At 55.4% G+C, this 18,272-nt stretch overlaps 1 protein-coding gene across 1 annotated transcript in view; it reads right to left on the bottom strand.

The window, feature by feature from the left end:
* FRAS1 (Fraser extracellular matrix complex subunit 1) overlaps positions 1–18,272 on the bottom strand; it is a 302,789-nt gene that overhangs the window by 46,537 nt on the left and 237,980 nt on the right. Inside the window, exons 38-48 of the mRNA XM_069485441.1 lie at positions 17,882–18,030; positions 17,573–17,735; positions 15,665–15,800; positions 13,050–13,240; positions 11,911–12,064; positions 10,267–10,530; positions 8,292–8,480; positions 6,444–6,563; positions 5,984–6,163; positions 905–1,029; positions 503–643 (exon numbers count right to left, since the gene is read on the bottom strand). Coding sequence (XP_069341542.1) covers positions 503–643; positions 905–1,029; positions 5,984–6,163; positions 6,444–6,563; positions 8,292–8,480; positions 10,267–10,530; positions 11,911–12,064; positions 13,050–13,240; positions 15,665–15,800; positions 17,573–17,735; positions 17,882–18,030 — 1,812 coding nt within the window. The remainder of the gene's footprint in view (positions 1–502; positions 644–904; positions 1,030–5,983; positions 6,164–6,443; positions 6,564–8,291; positions 8,481–10,266; positions 10,531–11,910; positions 12,065–13,049; positions 13,241–15,664; positions 15,801–17,572; positions 17,736–17,881; positions 18,031–18,272) is intronic.

An 18,272-nucleotide genomic window follows, 5' to 3' on the forward strand; every position in this document is an offset into this window, starting at 1 on the left:
CTAAGTCACGTCAGAATGTGCGAGGCCTTAACGTGGCAGCGTGAGGACAGGAGCGTGGTCTCCACACGCCTGCTTCCCCGCCGAAGGCCTCGTCTCCGCGGAGGCTCAAACTGCAGTAATTAGTCGCCATCGGAGAAATGCGGTGAAAGGCTGAGCGAGGACAAGGTCCGCGAGTGCAGAAAAGCCTTGTCCTCCCTGACAGGGGACAATAAGGACACTGGGTGGAATGGGAGCTGCCTGATTGTGAGTCACAATAAATAATCAGCGTGTGGAAACGATCGTCACATATGATCAGGGAAAGGGAAGGTGGAATGTATTCAGGGTCTCAGGACGGGCTTAGAAGCAATTTGCTCTCGGATGCGTCCGTTTCTCTTTTCCGGAAGGCCATGGTGTCTTCTGTGGTTTAAGCCCTCGAGGACGCTCTCGCCCTCTCGCCCCCTCCCTGCCCCCGGGACACGGGGTCGAGAGCAGCAGCTGCCGCGGGACCCGCGAAGGCCCCCACCTCCGTGTCCGAGTCCTCCGCCCGGAGCTCGAACTCCGTGAGGGTCTTCCTCATGCCCGCCTGCACCCGCATGCCCGAGCTCCGGACGACGGGCAGGGAATCGTCCACAGGCCGGAGAGTGATGAGGAACGTCTGCGTCACCTAGGACGGAACAGAGCAGGTGGGACAGGCCTGTCCCCAGCAAGCGGAGGCAGGTGCCGTCTATGACACTTTCCCTCTCACCGTTCCTGGGATCCCCGGCTGGCAGGAGCCCCCGGGCAAGGCCTCCCGGGCAGGGCCCCGGTGGCCGGGCGGTGGTGCCCAGAGGGGGATGTGACCCTCACGTCCCCGCGGCTCTGCCCGCTGCGCTCAGAGACAGCCAGGAATCAGCGGCCAGCAGGGCGGGCCCCCTCCCTCTCCTACCTCGTGGGCCCCGTCCGACAGGGCGAAGCCGAAGGCGTCCTCGTGCTTCTCGGCCTCACTGGAGTGGACGTACTGGACGTTCCCTGCGGCCAGGTCGGCTTGGGTGAAGGAGCTGATCCGGACGCCTGGCGAGGGGGACAGGGACGAGGGCTGAGGAAACGCCGGCCGCACGTCACGGCTGGGGAACGCCGCGCTCTCACCGGACGGAGCCCTGCGTGTTCCTACAGCATTTCTGTCCTGCACCCGAGGACCCGAGTCAGAGCTGTGAGTGGGGGTTTCCTGCCACGGCGTGTGTTCCATGGGGGCACACGGGAACGTGTCAACATGGGAACACGGTAACTACCGGGGGTTCCACGGCGCCAGGCCAACAGCCCGTGTTCACTACACGCCGCTCCCTCATCCCCCGGGGTTCGTGTGTGCAGGCCAGACCCCTGCAGGGGTGTCACCGCCTGGTTCCCACTCCGTTCTCTCCCGTAGGTTTCACGTCCCCCCGGCCTCCTGGTCCTCTCTGAAAACCTGCCCAACTTTTCACACTGTGTGAGGTTCAGCTTCGAACGCTGGGGTCACAGGGCTCCGTCACGCGCAGCCTGGTCTCTGCGACGGAGACACGAGTGAGTGCGTTTCCGGGACGTGAGCCAGCCTGGCCTCCGTGATTCCCTGCATGTTCTTGCAGGTCCCTGTCACCTCTCTCTAGCTCCCCACGGGCCACTCCGCCAGCCGGGCGGCAACAGCGCCCAGTGCCCGGCTCTGGGGCTGAGCCACCGTCGCATCTCAGATCAGAAACGACCTGGAAACAGTATCCATCAGGGACACGACGTAGAAAAAAGCATGTCAATTTTTTCCAGAGTCTTTTTAAATTAAAACAAAAAAAAAATCCTAAAGCAATCTTAAATAATGATAAGATCTGAAATGCACAGTGTCTCTGTCTTTAGACACCCAACATTCAGCAAAACAGCCCAGGATCCTTAGAACTACGGGGGCCTCACGCTCCAGGGCCAGCAAGACGGAGACGGAATCACGGCTGTCAGTCCTTAGCACAAATTCTTTCTTTCTGATCCCGACTACTGGGGATTCATCCATTTAACCCAGCCCTTCAGTCTGGCCCTGACATTCATTTTCTCCTTCCTGGGATTTACTATTTGTCATTGTTAATCCTGGCAAAACCAGTTTAGATTTTCTATTAAAAAAGAAAAGCGAGATTCTACTTTGACTCTTATCTAGTTCACTGTGACATCAACATCACCACTTTATCTTTAAAAAGAGAAAAATCAACCCACATGGTTTACGTTTGCCTCTCTCTTTGTCATCTGAAATGTGTCACCCGGATACAGTAGCCTCCCGAACACAGGGGCATTAATTTTTTGATGAGGCGTTTTATATTTCTGTGCTTGCTACGTCAGTTTTTGACAGGCAAGAAATCCACACCATTCTTTAAAAATTTAATAACTTCAGACTGGCTGCCCCGAGAAATTTAAATCTCTCCCTGCTGTGAATCCGTCCTCAGAGCTCCCAGGGAAACACTGTCCGGATTGTCAGTCTACTGGTCACCTCGTTCACTGTGGCCTTTGTGAGGGTCCAAGACTGATTAAGAAAGGTGACAGGTTTTGTCTTCCTCTTGGGAAGGAAGCTCTGGGATTGGATTTCTTACACATCTATCACGGAGGTAAAATTGACATGGAATACACTGCACATAATTAACGTGTGCAGTCTCATAAGCTTTGTCACCAGGAAACCGTCACCTCATTCAGAACAGTGACCCTACCCGCCACCCTGGAAGTTTCCAACCCATGTTCCTCATCCTTCCGTCCTTCCCTTCTCCATTCCCGACCCGTCCCAAAGCACCTGCCGGGTTGCGTTCTGGCCTACAGGTGAGGTGGCGTTTTCTCTACTTTTTAATAAATAGAATCACACAGTATACACTATCGTACGTCTGGCTCCTTTCACTTAGCACAATTATTTCACGATCCATCCGTGTCGTGGGTGGTGTTCCGTGGTGTGGACACATCACAGTTTATCTGTCACCTGTGAACAGGCACCTGGGCGACTTCCAGTTTGGGGCCACGGCAGATGCAGCTGCCGAGATCTTTTGTGCTCAGGTCTTTGTATGGACATAAGTTTTCAGTCTTTTCGGGTAAATCTCTAGGAGTGGAAAGGCTGGGATGGATGTCAGGTACATGCTTAGTTTTTTTGGAAACCGCCAAACTGTTTTTCCAGAGCGGCAGCACCGTCTTGCACCCTCACCCGCGAAGTGTGGGAGCTCCAGGCTGGATCTTGGCGTGACTCTCCCAGTTCAACCAGCAAACACCGAGCACCCACCACAGGCAGAGCACTGCCAGGCCGGCTGACGGATGTCGCATTTTGTCTTTTAGCAACTCTGGGGGGTCGAGCTTGGCACATCACCTCCGTTTTTGTAGATTATGACACTGCACTCGAACCCTTTATGTAATTAAAAGGGCAAAGTCACACAGCTAACACAGCGGCAGCGTTGGCATTGGACCCAGGGTGGACCTAGCACTAAAAAATCAGTTGTAATATTTTTTAATTGCTTCTTCTAAAATACGTTGTTGGCTGTGACCTCTTCCGTGTCTGAAACATTGATTTTGATGGGGTTTAGTATTATCGCTTAAGTAACAGCCATAATTATGTACCAGAGGGTAACAAAGCTGCTTCTAGGCCCTCGGCTTCCGGAGGACAAAGATTTTCCTTGTTTCTTCACTGATGTGCGCCTGGAGCGTGCCCGGCACACAGTAGGTGCGCAAACCAGGCTTGGTGAGTGAATGTCGCTCGCCCACTATGCCCTGCGTCCGAGAGGTTCTACTGAGCACAGACGGTCGCGTGCTGCGTGACGATGCTTCCGTCTCAGTCCAGGAGGGACTGTGGGTGGGGGAGGTCCCGTGGGATTATAACACCGTGTTTTCATTGTGCCTTTTCTGTGTCCAGAGGTATCTGTGCAGACAAATACTGACCACCGTGCTACCACTGGCTGTGGTGTCGGGGACAGTGACACGCTGCACAGCTCTGTGGCCCGGGAGCCGTGTAGACTGCTCCACGTGGCCCAGGTGTGCGGCGGGCGTCGGTGTCGGTCCTCTGTGTGGTGGTCACACAACGACACCGCCTGACAGCGCACTTCTCAGAACGTGTCCCCATTGTCAAATGACGTGTGACTGTGCCTTCAATCCCATACACTTTATGATTTCTGAATTTCAGCCTCTGTTAATCGGGCGTTGGAAGACTTCACCCACTCACCCGCCGGCAAGACGGTGTTTCTAGTGACATATTGTCCCTGCCAGCTGTCACTGTTTGAAATACCTCGAAGGCTTTAATCCCATGGAAGGTGTTTTCAGTCACCAGCCTGCTGGCCGCGCTGTGTATCCGGCAGTTACCGAGACCCCCGTTACCCCGTCAGCTCTTCCAATTCCCGGGGACAGCACGTGTGAGAAAGTTCCGTCTCGGTCAGGGAGATGCTGAGGGAATCGGGCAGCTCTGAGGAAACTGCCTCCTTAGCGGGATGTCAGACGACGCCTCCGCCCCCTGCTCTCCTCACAGCGGGGGCCAGTTCCGTGAGTGTTGCCTATGTCGTACTTCTAGAACATTCCATGCAGGACTCTCAGCTTTTCTGCCTCAGGTTTTTCCCAAAGCCTCTTGTTATGGGGTTGAATTGTGCCCCTCTTTCATCCCAAATTCCTTTCTTCCTTCCCTTAGTCCTCCAACAAATGCTTATTTATATTTTATTTTATTTTTTTTTTGAGACAGAGTCTCGCTCTGTTGCCCGGGCTAGAGTGCCATAGTGTCAGCCTCGCTCACAGCAACCTCAGACTCCTGGGCTCAAGCGATCCTCCTGCCTCAGCCTCCCGAGTAGCTGGGACTACAGGCATGCGCCACCACGCCCGGCTAATTTTTTCTGTATATTTTTAGTTGTTTGGCTAATTCCTTTCTATTTTTTTTTTTTTTTTTTTAGTAGAGACAGAGTCTTGCTCTTGCTCAGGCTGGTCTCGAACTCCTGACCTCGAGCGATCCTCCCGCCTCGGCCTCCCAGAGTGCTGGGATGATAGCCCTGAGCCACCGCGCCTGGCCAACAAGTGCTTACTGAATGCTTTCCAGGGACCGGGTGTCATCTGTCCTATTATCCTCACCTTACTGTGCCCACACCTGCTGCTCCAGGTGAAGCCTCGCCCCCTCCCACCTGGCTAAACGTGAAAACTGCCTAACCGCCGTCCGGGCCTCCTGGTTCTCTCCTCCAGTCCGTCCTGCTGGACACGACCCGATGGGTCTCGCTTTCCTTCCCTGCTCAGCATTCTGCAGTGACTCTCGATTGCCTATCGAATTAGAGGGAGATCCCCTGCCCAGCTCTGAAGACCCCCGTAAACTCTCCGTCTACCCGGGAGCCCATCTCCCGTTTCCAGAAAACAGGCTTCAGCTGGACTGGCCGACTCATGACTTTCTGAACGTCTTTCCCGTGCTGCTCTCGTCCCTGGAAAGAACACAGATCCTGCTGCCCAACTTCCACCTCCCGGGCCACTCTCAAACGCCGCCTCTGTGCCCTCCCGCTCGGGGCAGACTCTCCCGCTTTCTAATGACACCGTGTCTATTTCTCTCTTAAACCCCTGCCACGCGTCTCCCTGAGTTACGGTTACGAGCAGAGGTTCTGTATCTCGCCTAATAGGGAGATCTGGGGGGTGAAGACTGAATCTCATTCGTCTTTGTCTCCCGAGCAGCAGCTGAGCTAGAATCCTACTCCGTGCGCTCACTCACTGTTCAGCGAATGGAATGTGTGATCACATGCACGGCACGGTGACATGTGCTCACGGCAGAACAGGAGGACGGGCCGCGGTGTCGGCCTCACAGGAATTATAACCTACTCACGGAGACAAGATTGCGTACGTAAAATGGTCATTTCATGTTCACTCTCAGCAAGCTATGTTTAGGCACCTACTGTGTGCTAAGTATAATAATGGCCAAAATTATCAAGGCAGAAAGTAAGTGTGAACTAAGGCGGGTTCTGGGTGTCCGTGTACACGTGGTGTGGCTGCCCCCGGCACTCCCTGAAACCCGGACATGAAGCAGGGACAACAGATTTACCTGGGGACGCTGCGTGTTCCAGGTGGCCCAGCCGGGGCTGGCGGGTGACGCTGTAGGTCAGCTCCGCGGGGTCGCTGTCCTGGTCAGCGGCAGACAGCTGTAGGGTGGTGATTTTCTCCACCGAGTTTTCATCCAAGACCAGCCCTTCGTTGGTGACGATGACTGGTGGGGATTTGTCTTCTGAAAATGTCAGAAAGGGTCATTGGAAACGGGATCTTTTCCGCCTCCTTTCTCTAACTCCAGGGTCGGGTGCCTGGGGGGTAAGATCAGAGCAATCTGTGGGCCCGTGGGTCGCAGAGCGCAGCAAGGAGCCGGAGCTTCCCGCAACACGGGCGTGATTTTCAGCGTCTGCACCAGGCGGGTGACGGAAGGGGCTCGAGACTCAAGGGGAGCACAGTCGAACCGCGCAGCCTCGGGGGGGCTGAAGCGTTCTCACGTCAGAGACCCCGGGGCCCCTCACCCACGACGCTGACGGCGAAAGACTGGTCAGCCAGCCTGTTGCCTTCTCCATCCACCACGTCAAATCTGAAGGCGAAGCTCCCGCCAGGCTCCCCTGCTCTGTGACTGTATTCTACCTGCCCTGGGAAAAGGAAAAAATAAAAATAAAACAATAGATCAAGATCTGCTACCAGTGCTTTCTGCCTTTACTCCTGAAGTGAGAAGTGGGGATTCGATTGATATTCACACCAGTAGATCCCTGAACACTTTCCGCACCTGGACACGGCTTCTGACATTTAATCTGAAGTTTTCACTTCCGCCCTTTCCTCTCCCACCACCTAGGTCCACACAACCACAGACCTTCTCGTCATAAAATCGCCCCAAGTGACATCTTACGCTGAGGGCTGAGCCCTTTGGAAAGAGCAGCTCAGCTCCTGGGGGGTCATGAAGACCCGATCAGCAAAGCAGGCCGTGTGTACAGCGGCCCCACGCTGTGACTAACGTGTCCCCAGGTCTCAGGGCCGGAGGGTGCAGGGCTGCAGCCCACGCTCTGCCGGAACTTTCTGCTCTTCCCGCCCGACACGCGGGACGACGTGGGCTGTGACCCGCAGGCAAGTAAACCACAAGCGGATAAACCCACACACCAGCCAGAAGGGCCCAAAGGGAGAAGCACGATGATCACATTTTGTTGTTGACCCACAGCATCATTCATTTATTTTTTATTATTGTTTTTTTTGAGACAGAGTCTCCCTCTGTCGCCCGGGCTAGAGTTCCGTGGCGTCAGCCTCACTCACAGCAACCTCAGACTCCTGGGCTCAAGCGATCCTCCTGCCTCAGCCTCCCGAGTAGCTGGGACTACAGGCATGCGCCACCACGCCCAGCTAATTTTTTCTATATATTTTTAGTTGTCCAGCTAGTCTCTTTCTATTTTTAGTAGAGACGGGGTCTCGCTCTTGCTCAGGCTGGTCTCGGACTCCTGACCTCAAGCGATCCACCCGCCTCGGCCTCCCAGAGTGCTGGGATGACAGGCGTTGAGCCACCGCGCCCGGCCCTGGTTATGTGACTATAACCAGCCTTTCAGGAAGAGGCGCCTGATCTCATTTTTCACTAGTGAACACGGAGCACGGAAGGATTAAGGAATCACTGTCCTCCCGCCGACCCCACGCCCCTCACTGAGGCACAGGCGGTCCCGTGAGCAGTGGGCTGCCGTCACTGTGGGTGTCAGTCCCCTGTTCCTGTCCTCGGGGGATTGTTCCCACCTCTAACTGCAACTGCACATCATCCGATGACTATGGATTTCTTCTTCCCCCCACGGGTAACTTTTTCCCCCTTTTCTGCCCCTGAAAGCTGCTCGCCAACCGCGCAGCGTTTGACATTTGCGTCCGCGTTTCCCGCAGGAGGGAGGAGCCGTGGATCCCCCGGCAGCTCGGATTTACGCCCTTCCATTTTGCTCCGGGCCTTAACTTGCGCCCTTTGGGGAGCCGGAAGGAGACAAATTGCTCACCTAAGGAAGGCGTAATCTTCACCTTAACCCATCCCAACTCACTCCTCTTGCCTCTCTCTCTCTCTCTCTCTCTCTCTCGCTTTTTAGCATCACAGCAAGTCAAAATGACTTTTTCCACCACAACTGCCCCCAATTTCATCAATGCTAAGTCAAAACATACACACATTTTAGCTGAGAAAGATAGTTTAAAATAGGACAAAAAAAAAAAAAATGAGACAAGAAAGAGAACAAATGAAGCTACAACTCAGCTCTTCTGCAAAGCAAGGAGCGCGCTGTTCACTGCCACGAGCTCCCAGGCATTTGGCCCCCATTTTGCTCCTGGGGGCCGAGTCCGTGGGGGTCGGGGGGCAGAGGAGCCCGGCTGACCTTGGCGAATGTCCGTCTGGGTGAAACTTCGGACGGGGCCTCGGACGGAGATCTGCTGTGGGCCGTCGGGCTGAGCCGTCTGCAGGTGCCCTGCCCTGGGATCCTCCTTCAGGACGTACACAACGTCACGGTCACCGGAGCCCGCGCCTGTCACCCTCAGGTGCTGTTCCGTGATGGGAGCCGAGGACCCTTGGAAGAGAACGGAAGGAAGCAGGTCATTCCTGTCGTCTCTTCCGAACAGGACGTCGGATGCCGTCAGGAGACGGGGCTGAATTACCCCACGTCCCGTGGGCCTAAGTTCCAGGCGCTCGCCCCCTCGGTTTCCAGATGAGCAAGTTGTAAGTTCCCTAAATGAAACAGTCCCGACTTTCCCGTTTGCTAATCATCCCCTAAGCTTAGACCCGAGCCTTTGTTCTCTCCTGACCCAGTCTCATCTTCTCCCTCTGTTCCTTCTGCCCAGCGACCTGTCAGTCAGCACCTAGATCTAGGCAGCAACTCCTAGTTCTGGGATGCAAATAACTGCTCGACCTCAGAGGAAATGTGCTTGGATTTCATTTATTTACTGTCTCATGGATCAGCAAATCAGAAAAAAACAGCTTTATATGAACCCACAGACATGTCTTGTTGCCGTCTCAGACCCAGTGGTCAGAATGAGCCTCAAGACAGGACGTGCCGAGCGTGCAGGGCAGGGGGTCCGAGCCCCCAGGCCCCGGGCGCTGGCAGCTGGCCAACACCCCCTTGGAGCCTGGGCCTGCTCTCCAGCCCAGCCGTTTCCTCATGTTAACAACAGTAGATGCTGGCCAAGCAGATCCCGGTCATTCACGCGTCACACGTCCTGGTGTTTAGCTCGGCAACGCACTGCGGCCCGGGCCTCCCCGCACGGCCTCGCTGGGTGACGCCCAGAGCGCAAGGCCCTGGCTGCTCTTTTTCCAGAGCTTCTCTCAGCGAGCACTTGGGGACGAGGGGATCCTTCCTCGGGGACAGAGACCAGACTTGCTCACTGCTCGCTGTAATACGGAGAGTTCCCCGAGCTTACTATTCTCTCTGAAATGCCCCCCACTGTTGGGGATGGGGTCCACCTGGGCCCTCTGTATCACCCTCGCGGGGCTGGGGAGGGCAGAGGGGGCACATGTGAACTGCCCGCTGCGCTGAGTAACCAAGTGCTGTGTCTGGGACGGGGGGACCTTGTGTCGGCCACCACCACCCGAGACACGGTGACAGGCCAGCTCGTTAGCTTGTGAGTAGGGTGAGGGCAGGTCCTAGACCCGCCACCTGGGGCCTTTGGGAATCCCCAAGGTTTCAAATACTGTCGTATCGCATATTTTTCACTACCAAATACACGCAATGAAGAACAGACAAACAGCACAACCCTATGGGCCGTAGCTGCTCTGTAGGCAAAGACCCACCATTAACTCCCCACCGCAGACCAAGACTGACGCTGTCACAGGCCCCGGGTCCTTAAACATAAGCCTCGCTGTGTGTGTCAGACCGCAGAACACATCTCACAACTCCCAACTATTTGCATGATCCCTTTGAATCCATGATGACTTCTCAACTGTCGTCTGCGTCTTTTCTTTTTTATTAAAATAAGCATCTTGAAAATCCCACTGTATTTCTTTTGCTGTTTGTTTCCGAGGGGCTGGTTGAACAGGAACAATGTTACAGGAACCTCGCGCCTAAGAGTGGCTGAATAAACTAAGACTTTTGAGAGCCCTGAAAGTACCATAAACTCTTCTCAACCTTCTCTCAAATTCGCAGACAGAGGCTTCTGGCCCAGAGACTTTCAGGGGTTCCCCTTGGTCACCGACGGTGCTCAGCATCCCTAAGACCAGAGTCCTCTGAAGCCCCGTCTCCCCCGTGCTGAACAGCCAGCTCCGGCCCCACCCACATGACCAGCACTGGGGGCATCGCCCAGGGGACCAACGAGAAACGAGGACGGGAGGACCTCGGCCACCCTCTTCCTCTCCCAAGGTACCTGCCGGGAGCCGCAGGCCTCGGTTTACGGCCACGTAGGGCGCGGCGCCGGCCGGCAGTTCTATGTGGATCTCCATCCTCCCCGAGTCCACGTGGAGGCCGTCGGTGAGCGAGAACCGGAACTCGTCCACTCTCGCGCCAGAATCACCCGGCCTGTACCCGACCAGCCCGGCCAGGACGTCCTCGTAGGTGAAGGAGGAGCCCTGGGCTAAGACAGTCCCGTTCTCCAGTGGCTCAGAGGCAGTTTGCCTCCGGACGAGATCGCCTGAGGAAGGAAGTAAAGAAAAACAAGGAAACAATGGTGGAATACATACGGCGCCAAAACACGCCTGACTTTGCCAGCTAGGATGAGCCCAGGGAGAATGTCAAGTACGACAGCGGCTCTCGGTGCCAACAGCTCAGCGTTTTATGCACAAGCACAGGGCGCTGCCCTGGGGCCTCAAATAAAGACGACAAAGCCCCACTTTTCCTGGTAAAAATCTCTTCAGGAGACACAGAAGATGTGGCAATATGGTGGCTTAGAAACCACGTCTCCCACCACGAATCCAAACTCACTTCGTTATCTACACCCGATGTCTCCCTTCTGCCAAGCGGAAACAGCCTCTTCCCTCACTGCCTTCCCCAGCGACAGACTTCACTGTCACCCAGGCTGCAGTGCAGCGGCCTGACCACGGCTCCCCGTGACCTTGAACTCCTGGCCTCAAGTGGTCCTCCCACCTCGGCCTCGCAGTGTGCTGGGATTACAGGCGTGAGCCGCCGTGCCTGGCCCATGGCAACAATGTAATCTTAAAAGAGCAACGGGCGTTAGGCTGGATCGAGATACGCCACTCGGGTTCTGGGGCTTTAGCTGACGCCAGGGAGACGGCACTTAGGAAAGAAGTAGGTAGACGATCCCAACAGGGGTTCTGCATCTGGTTCAAACCAGGAAAAGCGCTTTCTTTGCAAAAGGAACACGCTGGTGAGGACGCACACACCTCGACAGGGCTGCGTGAGGGGGCTGAGGATTGTCAAACAGTGAGAAAGGATGTGCAGACTCCAAAACCTGTTTTGCTTCAGGTTCCATAGGAAGTAAGAAAACAGCTGGAATTAAATTTCAGAGACACCAGTTTTCTAGGATTGAGGCTTTTTTTTTTTTTTTTTGAGACAGAGTGTCGCTTTGTTGCCCTGGCTAGAGTGAGTGCCGTGGCGTCAGCCTCGCTCACAGCAACCTCAAACTCCTGGGCTCAAGTGATCCTCCTGCCTCAGCCTCCCGAGTCGCTGGGACTACAGGCATGCGCCACCATGCCCGGCTAATTTTTTCTATATATTTTTAGCTGTCCATATAATTTCTTTCTATTTTTAGTAGAGACGGGGTCTCGCTCTTGCTCAGGCTGGTCTCGAACTCCTGACCTCGAGCGATCCACCCGCCTCGGCCTCCCAGAGTGCTGGGATTACAGGCGTGAGCCACCGCGCCCGGCCCTTGGATTGAGGCTTTTTAAACAATCGGTGCCTACCATGACTGCCAAGAATATCAGCCAGCTGTGAATCTGATCACACTTTCATGCAAAGAATGGACCATATTCAGGAAAGGCAAAGACACAACTGAAATCTGTGTATTCATTCCCGTAACCCATCGGGCGTCTCAATTAAGCAGCTTGTGTCCTACCGTGGTCAGGAATCTTCGTCAGCACAAACACCAGCTCACTGTCGGGCGTGTCCAGGTCCTGCAGGCTGAGGGAGGAGTCGCTGATGGCCGCGCCCCCACGCAGCTGCACCCTGAGGGGCCGCACGGTCACCCGGGGAGGCTCATCGTTCTTCCTCTGATTAAAGCACAAACATCCGGTCTCAGGCGGATATTGGTTCAAGAATAAAGAAAGCACACGTGGTTCAGAGAGAGGATCGTTGTCGCAGCGACTTTCATAATCAACACGGCATCCAGTGCGTCACCCTTGTTACTCCCAAGCCAGACGGACAGTTTGACAGAGAGCAAGTCACACAAACAAACGTCCCCGTGAAAGGAGAAGCCGGACAGGCTACAAAAGTCTTCTCGGGGATCTTCCATAGGGACAGCGACCGTATTTTCTGGACCAGAAATATGGACCTGTGATGTCACAAGTGTATTCTGAGGACAAAGGGCACACACTGTTTGCACTCAGAGCTGCCCTGGAAGACCCTAAGCATACCCAGCACCCGCAGGAGGGCTCTGTGCTTGGAAGTGCAGGTTTCTGACGCTGCCTCCCCGCCCTCGAGCCGGCCCCTTCCCACCGCTGTCCCTAGAGGGCCGGGGGTCCCCACGTTTTCCCAATGCAGAAGGTGCTCCATGCTGAGATTTATCTCTCTCTCTCTCTCGGGAGAGCCAGCCTGTGTAGCTGCTCAAATGTGAATAAATACAACATCAAGGAACATACTTCTTTGATGTTCCAATTAAAAGAATAAATGCATCAAAAAATAAGAAAAGGCAAACATGCATATGGAACCAAACACAACGATTTCAGAGAAAAATAAGCATCCATTAGTTTTTATCTAACTACGGGCCTGGCATCATTTCTCTGTCTGACCCTCACAAACTGTTTCCCCCAGAATGGATACATTCTACCCTGAAATAGAAATTCAGATTTTTAGCTCAGACCTTCCCCAAATGCCAGCCTTAATTCTACAAGTTTCCCAAAAGCTGTATTTTAAAAGTGACCTTTAGAATTGAAGGTCAAATCCCATCTTCTCTGCTTCTGAGTCCATGCAGAGAGAGCTACGTAGCGGTGTGATTCTGTGGTCAGAGGTTCAACCGCTCCGACTCGGAGTCTTTACCTCAATGGTGATGTTGATGCTGTGAATTTCTGAACGACGGGCTCCGTCACTCACGTAGAAGCTAAAAACATCCTGGGTGGGCTCGACGCTTTCGTGCACGCTCTGGAAGTAGTAAATGTAGTTTTCCAGGACATCCTGAACAGGGAACGACGCCTCCCGGTCACCGGCGGTTCCGGGGCCAAAACGATCACCTACGTCAAGAGCGAGAGAGAATTTTGACCTTGAGCCACCAGCTCCTGCTCACGAGGCTGAACTAGGAAACGAGACGTCGTTTTCAGCCGAAGATCAATGTGCTTGAGGGTGAAGCTGGGGGAGGGGTGAGCACGAGACCAGCACGGGGAGACCCGGGCGGATCCCAGTTCCCCGACTATTTCTCCTCCATAAAGGGACACGCCTGTCCTTCCATCTCCATAGGGAATCGAATGAGAAAACATACCCAAAAAGGCACTCAGAGTGTTACCATTTTACATAACATAGAGTCGTTGGTGGTTTTCCTAGGAATCTGATAACGTAAGTCCCGGGGCAGCAACGGGACAGAAGCAAAGATTCCACCGTAAGCTCAGCCACTTTCAAGCCGTTCTGTCCTGCTACACATCCTGCAACCGGAACCTTCTTTCCCCACGTCGGGGAAGGTCATCTAAGAAACTTCCCCATGGTGTCTTCATCTGACTGCCGGCTCCTTAAGGAAACCGCCGCACGGCTTAGGTGACACCACGCTGCGGTGACGCCCCGGGACCTTCCAGACGCTGAGGTTCCCGGCTGCCGCTCAGAGCCCCACGGAAAGCGCTGGCTCCCGCTGACTCTTCCTCCCACCCCAACTGCCAACGCCGTGAAAGGCCCGGGGACGAGTGAGCAACGCCTACACGGTGGCTGTCTTGCCTTTTACTTGATTCTAATCTGAATCTAATTGACGGATTTTAAATTGTCACCACGATGTTCTTCTAGAGAGAGGAGGAAACGGAATCCCCGTGTCTGCCAACGTTCCCTGGCTATAAATCAGCACCGCAGACGCGAAGGCCACGAAGCCGGGGAGACGCCCTGGGCACGGCACACCCGGCTTCCCAGGGTGACAGGGTGACGCGAGCAGTCGGGGAGGCTGGGTGGGAAGCATGTGGGGGGAGGGGGCGGGGAGACCACCCTCCCACCACTTCCCAGCCGCCCAAGCCCTCCCCCCACCCCGCGGAACACGCCACTCCCCTCTGGCCGCCCAGACCCCCACGAACTCTCGAGCTGCAACTCAAACGTCCCTTCCTCAGGCTCCTCTGCCCCCAGCAAGCAGCGCTCCGCCATCTGCTCAGGGCCCCGCCCCGCCCCCGTCCTGGTGGCTTCACTGACTGCAGTGTATCGGGCTGCGTCTCTGTCCCCACTCGGGCACAGCCTGGGTCTTGCTCCTCTTCACACCCCTCGTTTCCCGCACAGACACTTCGGGACAGGAACCTAATTCGCAATATGCACATCTGAGCCTCACGTTGAAAGGCAAGACGCAGAGAAAGATCTAGGATTTTGTGTAGAAAAACACGACCACTTTCAAATGCGTGTCTGGCAGCCCGGCTGGACCCCGGGCCCCATGCTGGCCGCAGACACCTGCCCTTGGCGGCCACTTCCCGCTGCACGGCCATCAGGGCCACGTGCGGGTGCTCGGGAGTCTGCGCGGGGGCAGCCGCACAGCCACCTGCCCCGAGCTGTCCTGGCCCAGCCGCAGTGGAGTCGGGGGCCTGTGGACAGGACATGGCCTCCTGCGGCTCCTTCTCTGGGACGACCGCCCCGCGTGGTCCCAGGCAGCCCAGGAGGGGGAGGGGGAGGGAAAGGGGGAGGAAGAGGGTGAGGGGAGGGGGAGGATGAGGGTGAGGGGGAGGCTAAGGAGGAGGCTGAGGAGGCTAAGGAAGAGGGTGAGGAGGCGGCTGAGGAGGAGGGTGAGGGGGAGGGTGAGGAGGAGGGTGAGGATGAGGGTGAGGAGGGTGAGGAAGAGGGTGAGGAAGAGGGTGAGGGGGAGGCTAAGGAGGAGGGGTAGGGTGAGGGGGAGGGTGAGAAAGAGGGTGAGGAGGGGAAGGGAGGGGAATGGTGAGGAGGAGGCTGAGGAGAAGGGGGAGGGTGAGAGTGAGGGGGAGGATGTCACAGACAGACGGGTGCGTCTCAATTCTTGTCACAGCCACGGAAGAGCCCGGACACAGGCTACGGTTCTGCCAAACCGCGGCTGCCTCACAAGACGAGGACAGGAGTTTTCGCTTCCTGGGTGCTCAGTTCTGCGTCTGACCCACAGGCCCCTCAGGCCCCGTGGCTGCACCCAGACCCCCACCCGCTCGATGTTTTAAACAGCGTTTATTCACTTTCTCACATCTTTCTCGATATTCTCATTTGCCTCCCTCCGAGATCCACGGCGCCATGAAGACAGGGCTTTGTCTGCTCTGGTCACCCATGTGCTTCAGGAGGCGCCCGGCACGCAGAAAACGCCCAGCAAATTTCTGTTACGTGAACGAACCCTTCTCTCCTTCCGTTTCCTTGAAACGGTTGCTTTCCTCTCAGGGTTCCACCTCCAGCTTTAGCTGGACACAAGGTCCCCCCCAGCCCGTGCTCCCTTCTGTCCAGGTCCGAGCGACCCCACAGCAAGCCGGTACCTGTCCCCGTGTTCTCGATGCAGCCGTATCTGGGCAGGACGCTCAGTGTGATGACGGCGTCTCCCTGCAGGTCGTCGTGGTCCTCGGTGGCAAAGAAATGGTGGAATGAGAGCGGGGCTCGCCCTCCCTCCTCAACCTGAGGGAGAAAAGCACACGGGCGCCCTCAGGTGACCGAGCCCTCAAGTGACCCGGCCCTCAGGTGACTGTGCCCTCAGGTGAACAAGCCCTCGGGTGACCGCGCCCTCAGGTGACCCGGAGAGCCCTCAGGTGACCGGAGAGCCCTCAGGTGACCATGCTCTCGGGTGACCGAGCCCTCAGGTGACCGGAGAGCCCTTAGGTGACCGGAGAGCCCTCAGGTGACCACGCCCTCGGGTGACCGAGCCCTCAGGTGACCGGAGAGCCCTCAGGTGACCGTGCCCACCTGCAGGGAAACAGAACCGGGTTGGAAAGTGCTGCCCGGGGCGACTTCCCGCACCAACTCCCCGGCTCCACGACCCTCTGCAGGCAGAGGAGGGACCTGTGTGCTGTGATCTCTCAGCGCCTCTCAAAGCTGCACCCAGACACGGCGACTTCCGTGTCTGCCTTCAAAGCCGCACCTCATGGGTGACGGGTCCGGTATAAAGCGGCTCTGGCCGGTCCCCCTCACCCGCCTGGGTCCTCAGCTCGACGGGACGGGACGGGAGGGGACGGGACGGCTGCTGCCTTCCGGCACCCAAGGACACGGGCGGAGACGGGCAGATCCAGTCCAGTCCCCCTGTCCTACAGGTGGTCCCACCCAGATAAAGGCCCCTTTGGTTCCCTCGTGTCACACACTTACGGGGGGTGGGGATGGGCAGGAGGACAGGTTCACCATGTCTGAGATAAGCCAGTGCTTATCTCCACGCCAGGAGGGAAGTAAACCAGTATAAGCAAAGCCGTCGCTCAAACTAACTTTCCCCTTCAGGCCCGGTTCGTGCGCTGACCCTGCAGCCCGGATGTTTCTCTCCAGCCCCTGGCTCTGAGCCACCCCCGCTGACGGCAGGAAGACCCCCAAGTTACACAGTGGGGGCTGCCCTGACTCGGGGCGAGGGGATGGGACAGCCGGCTCCCCCAGCTACGGAAACAGAAAAATGGGAGGGCAGTGAATTAACGTGTATGGAATCCCTGCCATGAACCAGGCAGTGAGCTACGGATTTTAATGCTCTTTTATTGACCATCAGAGAAATCCTTTATGTCGTAGGATTAGCACTATTTTACAGACAAGAGCTGGGCGTGGTGGTCGGGGGGTGGTCTCGGCTACTTGGGAGGCCGAGGTGGGAGGATCGCTAGAGCCCAGGACTCGGAGTCCAGCCTGGGAAACACAGCGAGACCTCATCTCTAAAAAAACAATTAAAAAAAATTTCTTTTTAAAGATGAGGAAGCTGAGGCTAAGAAGGATTAAATACTTGGTCCAAGGTCACTAAGCTATTAAGTAACAAAACTGAACTCAAATCTGGGTGACCAATGAGCAAGACACACTATAGCGTCCCCTTCCCCAAGGAACTGTCAGTGCTGTTGTTAGGTACTGACGTGATTTAAGGAGTGACCTGGGGGTCGTCCATGTTTTAGGTGCTGCCAACATTAGACTGTAAACTCCTCAATGACATACCCTATTTTCAATTTTATTCCCAATACTAACAACATCTAGCATAGCGTCTAGCACACAAATTTTTGTTGACTAATTAAATAATGTAGATATAATGATACGATCTTCATACTTATTTATATACTTTTTGGAAAACTCATTGAAAACCACGCATATCTTGATACCATTGCCTACATATTGGGGGGGGGATGGGGCAGCCAATTTAGGCAGAAATCCTTTTTTCACGTGACACAGATTTCGGCTCCCTACAGCGCCCACTGTTTACTGATCGGAGAGCTGCTCACCGTGATAAGGTCGGCGAAAGCGAGCACTGGAGGCGGATTTTCCGCAGGAGTGACGACGACGGTGAACATCTGATTGTCCAGGTGGTTGTGGTCCCCGTCGGAGACAGAGAAGTAGAAGCTGTCCGTGACCAGGGGACTCTCCACTTCAAACGCGGCCGAGTACCTGCAAAAGGCCACAAGGAATCAAAGGAATGAGACACGCTGACAAGCCAGGTTAGATGTCCGCACCTTTGCTTAAAAATGGGACTTACCAGCAGTTGCTTAAACAGTTTAACACAATTTTTAAAAACTCTGTCAAATAACACACACCTAATTTTCTCGTTGTTGATGTCCTCCATCGTGAAATTTGAAAGCTCTGTGAGTTCCTCCACCTCAGGTCCTGAGGCTCTCAGGAGAGCGCCGTACATCGGCAGAGAACTTAACCGAATCCAGATCTCTGCGTCGGGGGAGGAATCATCCTAGTCAAGCAAACACGAGGCAGGAGGTGAGCGCGCATTCGCAGGAATAAACGCTTCCAGAAGGCAAGGGGCTGTGGGGCTACTTTCTCCGCTAATCGGAAAAGTCTCTCTCCCTGTCACAAGGCAACACCGTGTCAAGCCGTATGAAAAATCCAGTGTTTATTCCTCCTAAAACGCCTCTTCGATAGTATCTTTTTCTAAGAGGAGCTCAAGACGAGAGCAGGGAGATGCACTTTAGGTTT

This window comes from Eulemur rufifrons, chromosome 13 (genome assembly GCF_041146395.1).
Source record: "Eulemur rufifrons isolate Redbay chromosome 13, OSU_ERuf_1, whole genome shotgun sequence".
Classification (NCBI taxonomy): domain Eukaryota; kingdom Metazoa; phylum Chordata; class Mammalia; order Primates; family Lemuridae; genus Eulemur; species Eulemur rufifrons.